This window comes from Crassostrea angulata, chromosome 8, assembly GCF_025612915.1.
Source record: "Crassostrea angulata isolate pt1a10 chromosome 8, ASM2561291v2, whole genome shotgun sequence".
NCBI lineage: Eukaryota > Metazoa > Mollusca > Bivalvia > Ostreida > Ostreidae > Magallana > Magallana angulata.
Genome location: NC_069118.1, coordinates 42914583 through 42931110, shown reverse-complemented (window position 1 = coordinate 42931110; position 16528 = coordinate 42914583). Strand labels below are relative to the sequence as shown.

General features: G+C 33.4%; 1 protein-coding gene and 1 pseudogene across 2 annotated transcripts in view; both read right to left on the bottom strand.

Moving 5' to 3' along the window:
- LOC128159019 (uncharacterized) overlaps positions 1 to 9261 on the bottom strand; it is a 31068-nt gene extending 21807 nt beyond the window's left edge. Inside the window, exons 1-3 of one of the 2 annotated variants that reach the window (XM_052822051.1) lie at positions 8629 to 9261; positions 2575 to 2718; positions 1354 to 1501 (exon numbers count right to left, since the gene is read on the bottom strand). In XM_052822051.1, coding sequence (XP_052678011.1) covers positions 1354 to 1501; positions 2575 to 2718; positions 8629 to 9233 — 897 coding nt within the window. In that variant the 5' untranslated portion in view covers positions 9234 to 9261. Of the gene's footprint in view, positions 1 to 1353; positions 1505 to 2574; positions 2719 to 8628 lie in introns of both variants that reach the window. The other variant, XM_052822050.1, reaches the window with a different exon arrangement.
- A 1679-nt stretch (positions 9262 to 10940) lies between these two features.
- Positions 10941 to 13397, bottom strand: LOC128159028 (coadhesin-like; annotated as a pseudogene).
- Between the last annotated feature and the right edge of the window lie 3131 nt (positions 13398 to 16528).

The following is a 16528-nucleotide window of genomic DNA, read 5'->3' as shown; positions in this document are numbered from 1 at the left end:
TTCTAAGATTAGATACATTTTCACTGCATGGCTTTATTTGCCCGCCCTAGTGCCTGAACCCCCTCACCCAGGATCCATGATTTTCACAATTTTGGTGAAAAACTTGAACATCAGAATCATGCATTAAGTTTATCACCCACTATTGTGAAAGTGGAAAAGATTTAATACATTTTCATTATATGGCCATATCAACCCCACCCTAGGGCCTGAACCCATGAGTCAGGAGCCATGAATTTCACAAATTTGGTAGGCAGCTTCATGGACATTAAATATAACCATGCATTTTAGTTTTCCTCAAATACAGCAAAACTCGAATATAACGAACACGGATATAGCGAATTTACGGCTATAACGAATTATTATTCATGTCCCGGCAAATTTCTTATATAAACCTATAGAAAATTGATGTATATAACGAACACGGCTATAACGAACTTACGGCTATAACGAAGTAATTTTAAGACCCCCGCTGGCAAAATTTTAACGTATTTTATCATTTTTATAACGAATTTTTTCCATTTCAAATTTCATTGAAGAAACATGCAATTTTAAGATGCATATATAGAATACTCAAATTCAAATAGTATACGGAATTTTTTTAAAAATTGAAATGAAATGGTTATATTGACATTTTTTGTATATGACGGTAATACTAATTTTATAACTTACGATAGTTTAGAAAACTGTTAGCCGGAAAAACCCTTAATTATTTTATAACGAATTCGCTATAATATTTCTTACGAATTCGTTATAAACGTATAGCGAATTACGGCTATAACGAACTTTTTTATATGGTCCCTTGAAATTCGTTATAAACGAGTTTTGCTGTATATAGGAGTGGAGAGGAATATTTTCTAAGATTTAATATATTATCACTATATTGCCATACTGCCCCCCCCCCCCCCTTGGAATAGAACCCCTATAGCCTAAACCCCTGACCCAGGGGCCATGAATTTTACAATTTTTTTAGAGTGCTTCATAGATATTACAACCATGCATTTAGTTTTTCTTAAATATGTATGTCCCAGGGGCCATGAGTTTCACAATTTTAGTAGACAGCTCAATGCTTATTTCAATCATGCCAACAGTTTGACTGCTTGATGCCCAGGAGTAAAGAAAAAGATTTTTAAATTGCATTAATTTTTATGGTTTTAGCCCCACCCCTCAGGTCCCAAGGGGGCAGAGGCCATGAAGTTCACATTTTTTACTACTCTTCACCCATAGATGCTTTATGCCAATTTTTTTTTAGTCAGGGGACATGAAACGGGGATATTTTTTTTTGGGGGGGGGGGGGGGGGGGGGGGGTCCTCAGCAAAATGTTTCAGATTTCAAATAGATAAAAATCAATCATACCTCACAAACTGCAACAACTGACGGATGCTGAGTTCCTTGTTTGACTTCTTGAAATGGAGAAAACATTTTGGAAGGGAAAATTATATCAGCTGCACCACTTATCTCTAGGTTCATAATCCTTTTTGTATCTTTTTCCAGACATGGTACACTACTGAAATTTAAACAAAATAGTATATCAAAAAGGTGCAATGTATAATTTTTTGTTTAAATCATTTCAACAACTTTAAAGGGGCATGGTCATGATTTTGGTCAAGATTATTTTTTCGATTTTAATGTTTACAATGCTTCAGTAATGCATTTTGATAGGCAACCAAAATTTGAGTGTTATTTGATGAGATATAAGTGAGTTACAGAGCTTACAATTCTTTGCAATGTAAACAAAGCATTTGTTTACATTTCGAATGTTGAAGTTAAAATTCCAGTTTTAGACCTAAAATAAATGTGTTAATCATTAGGAACTGTTTATTTATGCTTAAAATGAGTAATAAGATAGACAAACCAGCTTCAAAAAGATTTTTTACTGGTATATTGAACTCTTGTAAACAAAATAAAAGAGCCTTGTTTACATGACGAAGAATTGTGAGCCCTATATCTTGCTTAAAACTCAACGACTGATACCCAAATTTCATTTGATCATTAGAAATGCATTTTTAAAGCATTGCAAATAATAAAAACAGAAAAATAAAATTTGACCAAAATCGTGACCATGCCCCTTTAAGGAACACCCTCTGTGGCAGTATGTAATAAATAAATTGTAATATTTTCTTGCATTTACACCTGTGCGAGATTAATTTGTCCTGTGTGAGACTGCAGTATGAGATTTTTTTTGTCTTACACTGTGTATTACAACCCCGCTGTGAAACTTTACATATGCATCACTTCAAAAATTTTGAAGTGATGCATATGTAAAGTGTATATTTCATATAAGGTCAATTTATCAGAAAATACAGGTTAAGTTTGAACTTGGTTCCAGTCCGATGATTTTTTAACCTACAAATAACCTATATATATGAAATATCAGATTTATATATGCATCCCTTGAAAAGTTTAATAGCAAATTTCTCATTTTTTTTCAAAGTTCATGAAGCAATGAATAAATTAACAACAGATCAAATCATTTAAGTTGTTTTGCCATTATTTCTACTAACTATACTGCCTTTTTTTTCCACACTGCCGAGATAACACATGAGTAATCAAAGAAAACACTGACCAAATACTTACCTGAGTCCACTTTGCAATCCAAACATACAAGCAAACGCCTCAAACAATGCTTGCATATGACTCTCATGCACGCTGCATCCATTTTCTCTTCTCTTAAGTATATGATAAAGCTGGTTACTAAAATTATGTGCTTGACAATGAAATCTGCAAAGAGAACCATAGGAAAGGATAATTTCACATAATAGTTCTACTGTATTTTTAGCCATAATCATATTAACATTGCAATCTTAAAGAGACTTGATTACCCCTACACGGCTCTTTCAAATAAGACAATGTTGAATTTTCCTAATTACATTTGTAAAGCTGAACACCGCTCGTAAATAGGCACTGTCCGCTGTATTTCTCTTTCATTACCGCTATCCCTACAACCCTTATATAAGCTGCAGACTTCTTACAGTATAAAGTATTTCACTGTAGAGGTCTCACCTTTGTGAACGTACATCTTGCCTCGCCATGTTACTCGGAAATTATCATATTTTACGCACATTAATTCAAATGAACAGGTCAATACATTATATACAAACAGGATATGCACAGAAAATAAGAAATAAAAGCATAAAATGCAAAGACCACCAAAGAAATACTACACGTCAGCCATGTGTTACAGGTGTGCAACTGGATGTAATGAAATCGAAGGGTTTATATATGTGTGCAACAGTGGCTATTTACGAACGGTGTTCAGTTTTCAAAACATGAATTATGAGGGACTGTTGGAGTGTCAATAAATCTGGTGTAGGCTTCAGTCAAAATAATATCAAGATGAGCCACATCTCTTGCAAAATTACTGAAAAGGTTCAATTCTGTAAAAAAATAATTCTGTAAATTGAGAATTGTATTTATGGGTGCTGTTGAAATTGAATTATTCCGAATGATAGCGAGGGGATTGTCTTATGTTGAAATTGGTATGCAACATGTAGGCTCATACTGAAAAATTAAAAAAAAAGATCAAGTAAAATGAAATTCATCGGTGACAAAATAATTACTTGGTTTGGCAGTTTAAACTGCAAGTAACATACAGCCTAACAGAAGATAGAAGAACATGATGGTAGATTGTCGACTATAAAAGACCGACTATTTTGTGACGTGCAAAGCTGAGACAGACATATATAGTAAAACACGCTTATAACGAAGTCCCAGGGCAGCCAATTTAACTTCGTTATAAGCGTAATTCGTTATATCCGTCAAGTTTACAACATGAACAATGATGAAATAGAGACTTGTGGAATGAAATTCACTTCGCTGTAAGCGTCAATTCATTATAAGCGTGTTCGCTATAACCGTGCTTTACTGTATAGTAAAACTTATTTTAAAACAATTGATATGTCATGAAAAATCTGCAATACAATCTTAAAGAGACTTGATTGCCCCTACACGGCTCTTTCAAATAAGGCAATGTTGAATTTTCCTAATTACATTTGGAAAGCTGAACACCGCTCATAAATAGGCACTGTCCGCTGTATTTCTTTTTCATTACCGCTATCCCTACAACCCCTATATAAGCTGCAGACTTCTTACAGTATAAAGTATTTCACTGTAGAGGTCTCACCTTTGTGAACACATATATATTGCCTCGCCATGTTACTCGGAATTATCATATTTTACGCACATTAAGTCAAATGAACAGGTCAATTCATTATATACAAACACAGAAACTAAGAAATAAAAGCATCAAATGCAAAGACCATGAAAGAAATACTACATGTCAGCCATGAGTTACAGGTGTGCAACTGGGTGTAACGAGATCAAAGGGTTTATATATATATGTGTGAGAGTGGCTATTTTCAAACGGTGTTCAGTTTTCAAAACATGAATTATGAGGGACTGTTGGAGTGTCAATAAATCTGGTGTAGGCTTCAGTCAAAATAATATCAAGATGAGCCACATCTCTTGCAAAATTACTAAAAAGGTTCAATTCTGTAAATTGAGAATTGTATTTATGTGTGCTGTTGAAATTGAATTATTCTAAATGATAGCGAGGGGATTGTCTTATGTTGAAATTGGTATGCAACATGTAGGCTCATACTGAAAAATTAAAAATAAAGATCAAGTAAAATGAAATTCATCGGTGACAAAATAATTACTTGGTTTGGCAGTTTAAACTGCAAGTAACATACAGCCTAACAGAAGATAGAAGAACATGATGGTAGATTGTCGACTATAAAAGACCGACTATTTTGTGACGTGCAAAGCTGAGACAGACATATATAGTAAAACACGCTTATAACGAAGTCCCAGGGCAGCCAATTTAACTTCGTTATAAGCGTAATTCGTTATATCCGTCAAGTTTACAACATGAACAGTGATGAAATAGAGACTTGTGGAATGTAATTAACTTCGCTGTAAGCGTCAATTCATTATAAGCGTGTTCGCTATAACCGTGTTTTACTGTATAGTAAAACTTATTAACAATTGTCGTAATGATATGTCATGAAAAATCTGCAATACAAGAAAGGCTAAGGGTACCAAAATTACATTTTTCCTTGGAAAAAAAAGGCATTAAAGTAGTCCGAGTATCGCACTACGTCATAATACAGATTTTACAATATTGGCTCGACTTTTACAAAGCGTTTTTGATACCCGGTATTGATTTTGCTCTACATCGCTGTTGTAAACAATGGCAAAAATAAGCAATTAGAACGGTAATATAGGTATTCTATGAGAGATAGAAATGATTAATGTTGAGAAACTCGATTCTGTTAAAGTAAAATGAAAAACGAAGTTTCTGATTAACCAGGATCTCAGGTATGCTTTTATCTTCTTTGTTTTGTCCCCCCCCCCCCCCCCCCCCCCGGCCGAATTTTTCTTTTTCTTTTACTAAAACCGGTTTAAATTTAGAGACAGAAGCTATTTTGAATTTAATCAATCGTCAATTAATTAATGTTTAAATGATATGCAGATATCTAACATTGTTGACAGATCAAGGCAGAAAACTGTAGTAAAATCTGATTTTTACGGATTCTTTCGTCAGGGTCTACTTGGTTTAGAGCTTATAGCGTGAAAAGTAATCCGTCAACATATAATTTATTTTACCAAATCTTTTTTCTAAGATGTCAATCTATAGAATAAACACCATGAATTTAAGTTTGAGTCCATAAAATAGTAAAAAAATTACCAAACACGATACTAGCATTGCATTTTTTGTATTCTATTTTGATACATCAGGTCCATAAAGCATACTTACTCACAAAAATTTGCGCAAAATTATTGATGAGATATGGCTTAAATAAATATTTATACTCTATTTTGTATGTTCAGTTCTAATTTTCCCAAAATTTGTAATTATTATTAGGAAAAACGGACGTCTGGCAAATTTCATAATTGTCAATAATTTTCGCAAGGGGTACACCCGTCTGAGAGGTGATAACAAACAAACTAGCATGTAAACATACATATTTTCTTTTGTATATGTATTGCTAGAATGTATATTTATCATTTAAAGCTAAGCTTTTAATGATTGACCCCATTTAGTGCCGAGTATAGGACTACCTTAAGCCAGTATCCATATAACTATAATGGCTGTAAAGTTTTGTACAAATTTAGTTAGCATATTAACCCATAAAAACATGTTTTCGAGACTTTTTTATTTTCAATAGAACATAACACACTTTTCCATCCAATCAGCAATCACTAAATATTCTATTAAGTGATATATTTAAACGTTGTTAATAAGAATTTCTCCAAGTTCACAGCGACATAGCATTTAGATTGACAGCTTTGAGAACAGAAAACAAGAGAGAGGTGATATTTGATTGGCACAGAACTTTTGAGCAGCCAATGAAAAAGTGGGTTATGTTCTAAGATTATTTTATGTAAAATTCACGCGATTAAGAAGGGTTCCCTCCACCCTCTTCTTAATTGCGTGAATTTTACTTAATATGATCTAACTATTACTTAATACAGGGGTGTGACTGATATCCATCATATTGAAAAATAACTGATTATTCAGAGTTCTTCAAATCTTTTTTCTGCTGTCAGTCATTTGGACTGACTACCATCTGAAGTTTGTCAGTCCGGACAAATTTCTATCAGTCCAAAATATTTTAATAGAAAGATGAAAAACTTTATTTGAATTTTATTATCAATTTATTTCGTTCTTAACTTACAAGCCTCCCAATTTCTCTCAATTTTTTCTGATATGATTCCTCTTAACTTTCACATTTTGACTTCTCACGTTCACATTCTTATTTATCACTTCATTAATTTTAACTTTCTTCCCTCTCTCTCATCAACTTTCCTTTTTTATCTTTCTTTCTCGTTCTCTTTCTCTACACATCATGCCACATGCAGGGACTTAGTTGTCGGATAGTGGAGTTCTTATTATTTGCTCCCGAAGACATAAATGATTAAAATTAGTATTTTTGTGTGTATTTCTGTGTATTACAATGAAAACATTAACTTAAAACCCTGTTTCAATGTGTAAAAAGTGTATTTATATACATAAAAAACGTAAAAAAGACGACACTCGTCATCTTGGATTTATAGGGGGCATCGGTTCATGCTATGTTTAAACAAGTTCTCCAATTTCTCAAAGTGATTTCTGACTATATCTATGTTGGAAAATGATCGAAAGCCTTATTCCCATTGCATGACTATACGTTTGTTAGTTGCATTATAAACACACCGTGTCAATATGTACTAAACACTCGCCAAACTTATCGAAAGCATTGAAAGTTTACATATAAGTGACGTAAATTATATTCATTAGTTCTGAAATGTTCCGAAAACGTATGATCAGTCTAGAGAGAGCCAAAAATCCTCTTGATTTAATTATCGTATGCATTCGGATCTCCTCAGTGATTACCCAGAATAGTTTGCATCAACTTCGTTGCTTTTGTACGAAATTTAGTCTTGTTTTCGAAAGTTCCCTTGTCAACTTTTACCGGTCATTTGGACTGACAGGCAACCTCAAGTAATCGGTCCTTGGTTATTTTAATCGGTCTTGCCATCAGGACCGAAAGATTTCAAGAACTCTGATTATTGTCATTTCTTCAGACTACATAATGTACACATCTTTTTATTTTTGTAAATATGACTTGTTTTCCCAAGTTAATTCTTCCAGCCCATTTACTTCATAGTACACTATCCTGCCATGGTCACATGTGTAGAGAAAAACCTTGACTCACAGTTGAAACCAAAAAAAATAAGTGTGCCCCTTAAACAAATGAGATTATTAAGTGTGCCCAGCCTTAACAATTCATTCAGTGACCTCTGAAAAAAGAATATGACTGTATTTCAGCATTTTTTTTATCAAATTGGTAAGGCTGTAAGTTAGTAGAAACAACGGAGACGAGGGAGTCCGGTCAAGTCGTACACAGACCAACTCGTATACAGGTCAACTCGTATACAAAAATTTCCGTATAAACAACCAAAAATCAGCTCGTATACAAAAATTCCCGGTGTGTTTAACCGAAAGTCAACTCGTATACAAAAATTTTATATGCCTATATAATTTATGTCAAATATTAAATATGATAATAAATATAACAAATGCTGCACAGCAGTTATGAGTCAAATATTCTTACAACAGATGATGTATTTAAGAAAATTTTATATAATGTTACAGCAAAAATTGTCTAGAACGGTGATTAGTATAGGCTAACGTTAATGACTCAAAAATACCTTGTATACGAGCTGACTTTTGGTTTTTGATGCGGAAATGTTTGTATACGAGTTGACCTGTATACGAGTTGGTCTGTGTTCGGCTTGACTGTAAATCGAAACAACAATAATCAGTTATTAAATATACAAATGCATTTTTTCAATATGATGGATTTCAGTCACACCCCTGACTGTAATAACAAAATATTTTTAACTACCTGATTCTGTAAACCTGGTAAACCACAGGGGCTCGTCACGAAGTTTTTCAACTTTTTATATCTAACCCCTCTTTACAATAAAATACACAAATATAGATGTAGTACAATAAAAGGTTGAAAAGCTTCGTGACGAGCCCTTGGGTAGACCCAATCTTTTCAGGAGCGGTGTGAATTGTAAACCCATCCCCTCAAAATATTCTTAATGTATATGAGGGGGTTAAACATGTTTGAGATTTACCTGTAAAACCATAGTATATGTTGTTCAGGTACCCATGTTGGGATCATTGATATTTTTTCATCATCGTTTGGAGCCATCTCCCACAAGCTTTCTGATGACAGCTCTGTAAAGGACGTGTACAAATGGTCAAGGGATCTTAAATGACCCATCATAGAACTCTTTTGCACGTATTTCTTTAACTCATTGATTTTTTCGGTCTCCTCGTAGTTCTTAGTTTCTCCGCATTGAATAAGATCAAGAGGTTTCGTATCAGGAACATGCACAATTGATATATTAAGTTTTTCGATGTGTTTTCTTTCCAATTCACTCAGTCTTGATGGAAGTTCAAGTGAAGCTATTTTGGTTAAGCAGTTTCCGGGAACTGACTGCGAATCCTCAGATTCTGTTGAAATTACATGTACCTCGGTTCCGGAGGCTTTTTGTGGAGTTCCATTTTTAGTTTGGTCGGAGCTCCAGGACGTACTCTCACTGACAGTACAAAGTCGTTTACATCCATGAGATGCAGAAGAGTCTGATAACCGTCGCTTTCTGTTGGATTCATCATATACTACTTCACTGTCAGCATCGAAGACGCTAATTGTTTTGTTTAAATCGGAATCTGCCATTTTGCATTTGGCGGCGTATTGGGTTGAAGTTAAGTCTTACTACAAACTAGTCGACCTATAACATGCAAAACGTTCGTCCGTTGTTTGCTTTTGTTTTGCTTGGAACTTCATTTTTTCAATAAAATTAGAAAGCAAAAATTACAGGGTAAATTATTATATCATTCAACCAAAATTAAATCACCGATTCAGCAATGGAATAGACGAATATACACTCACACCAATTGGCCGGGTTAAAACCCTCATTTTGCCAAAACTTTATCATTTATTTATTTCTCGATCTTCTTAATATACCAAAATATGAAGAAGAAAAAATAACTTCACTGTGTACCAAGTTTAGGGTAAGAAGGTGATGAAATTAAGTATATAAGAAGAAAACTCATACTATAAAAAAATGCTTATGATCAACTACTGTAGATTCCCAATTAAACTCGAGAAATTAATATATATCTGCGTAAAATAACCAGAAGCACATCTCGATGATTTTTTTAAATGTCGCTTTTTATCAGGCCTATATAATGTAAACTTAATGAACGTATCTTATGAAAAAATATCGGTGTTCACGAATATATGTTCTCGCGATTTTATGCCCAACGATTAAATCGCAGAATTAATCAATCGCGTAAAATAAGGAATCTACAGTAATTCTAATTATGTCAAAAATTGTATTTCTAGTCTCATTTCAAGGTTGTAAATTATTTATTATTAAATATCATGCGTTGAAATTACAGTCATCAGTGTTCATCTGGACGACTCTTTCTTTTCTGAAAATATAAATATAAGATTGCTTAAATATTTGGCGAAGCTGGAAATAACTTTATTCATAAAATTGATATGTTACATAGTCTCAATAAACTATTCACGTATACTTCGGGCTTTTCAATTAAATTTGTTTTACATAATATTTGCCTTTATTTAAATGTACAAATGTTTGGACAGATAATCTATTTTTTTTAAAGCCAGCGCAAAGATGGCATATTTGCTCCAACTTAACATGCAGTTTCGTAAAATTAAAAATTTCAAAATTATAAAATAAATCTTTTAAGTAATACCAAATAATGGACCATTGTCCACAGAATATTTAAACACTTTGGTTTTATTGTGTCTTACCTGGCAGGGGAGATATTTACCATTAAAAATAAACTATCCATAGGAGAAATTAATACTTCTGCGAAAAAGAATCTTACAGGGCTTTTAACAAAATTTTCCGCGCCGGAATTCCTATCTGATTTTAAAATTCTATGGTAGTTTTGTTCAAATCCTACTGGAAATTAAATTCCTATTGAAATTTTCATTTATTCCAAATTTTGTGCAGGAAAATATTATTTTTATGGGTAAAATTATTTTCCTGTTGGAATTTGTTTTAGGTAAATATCTCACCTGACAGATGCCATGCATTAATAATAAAGGTGCTTATAAACTCTTTAAGCAATGGTCTATCGTATGGCGTACAATGTATTTCTATTTTTCAATACACGAAGCATAGTCGGGTGCAAAAATGACACCATGGCACTGGCATAGTTATCCGGTACTGTGTTAAAAACTGCATGCCTTTGAATGATTTTTTTTTTCAATCTTACGTTCGACAAAGATAATATTAACACATAATTAACGTAAGAAATTATGATGAATTTGTGATCTAAACAACGGTCTTAACTTTTACAAAAGTTCAACTGTAAGTTTTAGGAATTGTAAATTTCTCGAGTTTACCTTAACATGGATTGGTATTGCAGGGAGAGGTTTCTGATTTAATGGAAGGTCCTGTACAGTTGCGGCCGCCATACTGTGGTTTTGGGTTGTTGCACGTTCTGTGTCTGTATCGGGATTGTGCTCCAGCTCCACAAGTCTTCGAACACTCGGAGAATTTTCCCCATGGACCATACACACTCCAGCTACCGTTTACTGATCATGCGCAATAAAATTTTAATTCATAAATGCTAAAATTTTCATATTTATATATATTTGCTCGTAAATGTTTAGCTTTTATCAATTTAATGCAAATTACCGTATTACTTTAAATATCACATCAACTATATAGCGCTTGCTCCCGTATCATTCACTACAGTGTTTTAAAATTTATATTAATCAAAAGCATAGTAGATTTTCTATAAATTATTGTATAAAAAGGGGCCGTTTTCATATGCTTCATTTAAAAACAAACAAACTGAATGGAAATGCACATGCTACACAGTACGGCCCACATATCTATGCTTTTGATGTGTTTGTCTTTTTAATGCACATCCAAAAGAGAGGACGAATCTTTGATCTCGCAGAAATGATACATTATATTTTCTTTTATTTTGGATCTTTTGCCAAATATATATATATATATATATATATATATATATATATATATATATATATATATATATATATATATACGAAGGGAACCTAGCGCGCTGGTCGCCCACTACACGGTCGTTTGAGATACAGGTGGAATGCAGTTAAACGACAATTTGAGAGGATCGGGACGATACACATTGCATAGATAAATACATATAATAAGCACAAACATTGCAATAACTCTCAAATTGACATATATATAATATGTATATATCTATGCAATGTGTATCGTCCCGATCCTCTCAAATTGTCGTTTAACTGCATTCCACCTGTATCTCAAACGACCGTGTAGTGAGCGACCAGCGCGCTAGGTTCCCTTCGTCATCGAAAGCAAGATTTTTGTCTTGCCTAGATGGCCCAGTGGTTAGCGCGGTGGCCGCTCACTGCTAGGAGAATGGGTTCCAGAGGTCGTTCCAGAGGTCGTGAGTTCACGCCCCGGTCGGGGCGGAGGTGGAGCTCCAACAAGGTGAATTTCTTTGTGCTTTATATATATATATATATATATATATATATATATATATATATATATATATATATATTAAATGAACCACCTTAAAAGCTTGATATTCACTTTTAACAAGTGACAAACAGACGGATCACTAGTTTAAATTCAAGAATGGATGGACTGATCGTTGGACGGACAGATAAAGAAATTTAGGGTTATTGATAACATGAATCTGTACGTACCTGGACAATGTTTTCGTAAACAAAATCCGGATTCTCTCTTGATGTGAGATCCGCGGCATGGCAAGCCGCCATATTTTGGCGAGGGATTATTACAGACACGCGCTCTCTGTCGGGTTCTCCGTCCGTTTCCACAGGTCTTGTCACAAGATGACCACACTGCCCAAGCCTGCCAAGAGCCCCATGCTCCATTTACTGGACGTCAATGATAAATTTGTGAGAGAAGACGAATGGTAGTAAAAGACGAGTAAACGGAATAATGGATCGGCAGACTAACAGTTATATCTGACAGAGGAACATGATAAGAACTGTTTATTGCTATACGTACCTGGACAGTGTTTTAATAAAGACGATCCAGAATTTTTCCTGAAATGAGATCCTGGGCACGGGACGCCGCCATTTTTCGGCGTGGGATTGTTACATTCCCGTACGCCGTAACGGACCCTGCGGCCTCTCCCACAGGCCCTATCACAGGTCGACCAAGCTCCCCAAGCCTGCCAGGAATTCCAACCACCATTCACTATGTCAATTACAAAATGTATTGTGAAACAGACGGGTAAATTAATGGACAGAATGGCAGAAAAATGGAATGGCAGCATCAAAAGCATGACGGGCGAGTAAAGAGAAAGACAGAGAGGCATTGCCAGGGACATGGTAAAAAACTAAAACAGGATATAATTTGCTACCTCTACAGCTTTTAAAACAAGTGGTGTGGTGCGCGCTATGTGTGTACCTACAAAAACAACCATTAAATGTTTGCACTTACACATTACAAAATAGCTTTTTTTTTTAATTTGTATATAGTACACAAATGAAAATTTTAAAGTTATTGCGATTACTTTGTTCTCTAGCATCGCTGCCAGTACCAGAAACCACACTTGTAAGGCTGGCTATACGATACTCTGGAATACTTGGTGCAGCTGTAGAACTGAAGTCCACTGTGAATATTGCAAGTGCTACAAAATAGATGAGTTTATTTCATTTAGTGTTCATAAGAAGTTGAAAGAGTATAAAAAAATGACACTGCTAGATTTATGTTTATATATTTTAAAAACAACCATTCGTTTACCTTACTAAATAGCTGCAAAGACTTGCAAGACACAGGGCAACCACCGCGATATTTAGACTTAAAACTGCCATCCTACTAAACCAATTCGCAAATTTACAGGGAGTTAATATATGCATCTACATAACAATACATTTTTGTTGACATGTTGATGACAGCTTGGATTTAAAATCGACATATATGGAAAACGTAGACGTATTAAAAAAGAATGCTGTAGAACATTAGTTTAACTATTGAAAATAAAAAAAAAACATAAATATATTTACATGATTGCTTTCAGGTATATGTAGCTAGAAGTTTAGAAGATCTTTCGCAGAGTAGCGCGAAGGTGGAAGTTTATCAGACGATTAAGATGATAGAACTCAAGGTGAAGTATCTTTAGTTTGTTAAATTGTCTTTTAATTCATTTTGTCTTTCTGTCAAGTACATATGGTAAAAAAAAATTAAATCAAATTATAAAACTGAACTCTTTAAAGCAATATAAGCTGTATTTTTGAAAATTTTATTTTGCTACAAAAAAACCAGCTAGTATGAAAAGTCTGCATATAACTTAAGCTTTAATGATAAATAAGATTGAAAACATCATTAATTTTTGTCAAAGGAAATATCTCTCTTCTAAGGAATATATAGCAAATCGATTTTTGTACAGGATGACAATAATTAAATTTTGCTCCAAATAAGGCTTCTTAACGGCCTTTTCCACAAAAATATGGCTAACAGAATTTTTAAAACCATTATAATGTAGTTTTGTCATTTTAGTAGAAAAGAACATTATTGTAAAAAAAATCCAACATGAAAAATGCAGCTCATATTGCTTTAAGAATTCATGAAAATGGATTATACCAAAGAAACGTTTTCAAATTTTATTACTTATTTTTAGTTTATTGTACTCATTCATACTATATCTACTATAATATTTTGTTAAACGTTTCTAGTCCATGAAAAACTTTTCATGTCGTATAACTATACTAGATATCAAAACATTGATAAATAAATAAGAGTGAAAACAATGATTTCTAGAAGATTTTGTGTACTTGGTTTCAGAAATAAATAATTTTAAAGGCACAATTTTGAGGAAATACTCCCTGACCGTGGCCTTATTGTAAGGCAGCATGCGCTGGACATCAAAATTTTTCATTTAGTCAATATAGAATTTTAGTCTTCCCGCTCCGAAAAAGTTTTGGTTATATTTACGAATGCAAGACCATCAACAACGAGTGAATCAAAGTAAGCTCTCTTTATTTAAGAATGTCATTTGATAAATTTTCCAAGAAAAACAATTTAGGGGGTGTTTTAATTGCACCTATATGGACCCCTCCTTCACTGAATTCGCTGCTGTTTTATATGAACTTTTATGGTTAAATTATGTAGGAGCTTGTTTAAAGAAATCCAAAAATTCAATCTAAACGCACTACTTAGAATCCAATAATGCAAAATTCTTCAGATGCACCCCGGGGATCATGGTTTGAACAAAGTTCAATCTACTCTACCCGAGGATGCTTCCACACAAGTTTTAGCTTTCCTGGCTGATTAGTTTTTGAGGAGAATATGTTTAAAGATTTACTCTATATATTCTTATTTAAAAATTCGACCCCCTGCTTGTGGCCCCACCCTACATGATCTTCACAACTATAAATTTACAGTACCTGAAGAAGCTTTAACATAAGTTTCAGATTTCCTGGGTGATAAGTGTCTGAGAAGATTTTAAAGATATACTCCATATATTACTGTGTAAAAATTGGAACCCTCAGAGTTTTCCCAACCTACCCAGAGGTCAAGATTTTCACAGCTTTGAATTAAAACTACCTTAGGATGCTTCCACATAAGTTTCAGATTTCCTAGCCAAATGGATCTTGAGAAAAGAACTTATTTCAACTTTGAATTCCCTTAGCCTAAGATTGCTTTGTGCCAGCGTTGGTTGAAATTGATCAAATGGTTCTGGAAAAGTTGTCGAAAATGTGAAAAGTTTACGGACGGACGACATACAAACTGTGATAAGAAAAGCTCACTTGAGCTTTCATCTCAGGTGAGCTAATAATGTTGACTGATATTTAACGCAAAACTATATTCAAATGCATAGATGAGAAAATTGGTGGAACCATTTGTATCAGTTTGGTTTTTCAAGTAAAATTGAAAACTAAATAAAATTAATATGGTTTTAAAAACGCTTAAGGTAACTCCGTACCTATAAAATCATGGGTTCAAAGTTATAAACTTAACTTTTTTTTTAACTTATTGGACTTGAATTTCATCAAAAAATAAATAAAATATATATGTATCCATACTATTTAAGATGTCAGGTAATAAAAACCAAAGGGTGAAATTATCATCTGAAAATCACACTTTTTTTTGTTTAAAAATTAAATATAAGTGGATGGATACTTGTTTGTCTATTTAAATTTTATTGCTTACTTTGCCAGAAAACAAAATTTAATAAAAAAAAAATTGTTTACATTAGAAAAATTATAGCATTTAGATATATCACTTAGAGAAAAGTAGAAAATAGTTATTTCCCTTTGTCATTATTGAATTACGTCGAATATAAGGATGAAAAACGCTTATTAAATATCTCCAAGTAAACAATGATTTGAGTTTTTGATGTGCACCTATGATAACATAGAAATTACAATTATACTTGCAAGAATTTTAATGAATTCATGGTTTATGTAAAATGTATGACGTCACAGGAGGGTGGATTTACTTTAAATGAGATGTGTATCATGATAGCAGGTGCTTAGTGTTACTTGCGGTTTTTAAAAAAAAATTACACAAAGTCTTCATATAGCAATACATATTCAGATAAATGGTTTGCCTTCGACACTTTGGTAATTTAGTGTTTTAGCTTTACTGATGGGAAGAAAATGCTTTATGTCGATATGGTAATTTAAACTTTATGTGAGGTGTTGCTTGGCTTTCCAACTATCTTTGGGACACTTGAAATCTGCACTTTCTACTATCAATTTGATTTTAAAATAAACACGCAACCAGTTTAAATATTTGAAAGACCCCCGAAAACTGTCAGGTTGAGCCGCAAAGATTTGTATTAGATTCAGTCTTTTTTCATTATACAGTTTGGCAATCCACAAAGGACAAGACAAATAGCTATTGCCTAGAGAATAAATCTAATGCTTTACTTGTAAAAATGTTTATTTAGCTTAATTTTTAGGAAATTGTTCATCAATTTTTTCACTGACAAAGATTAATT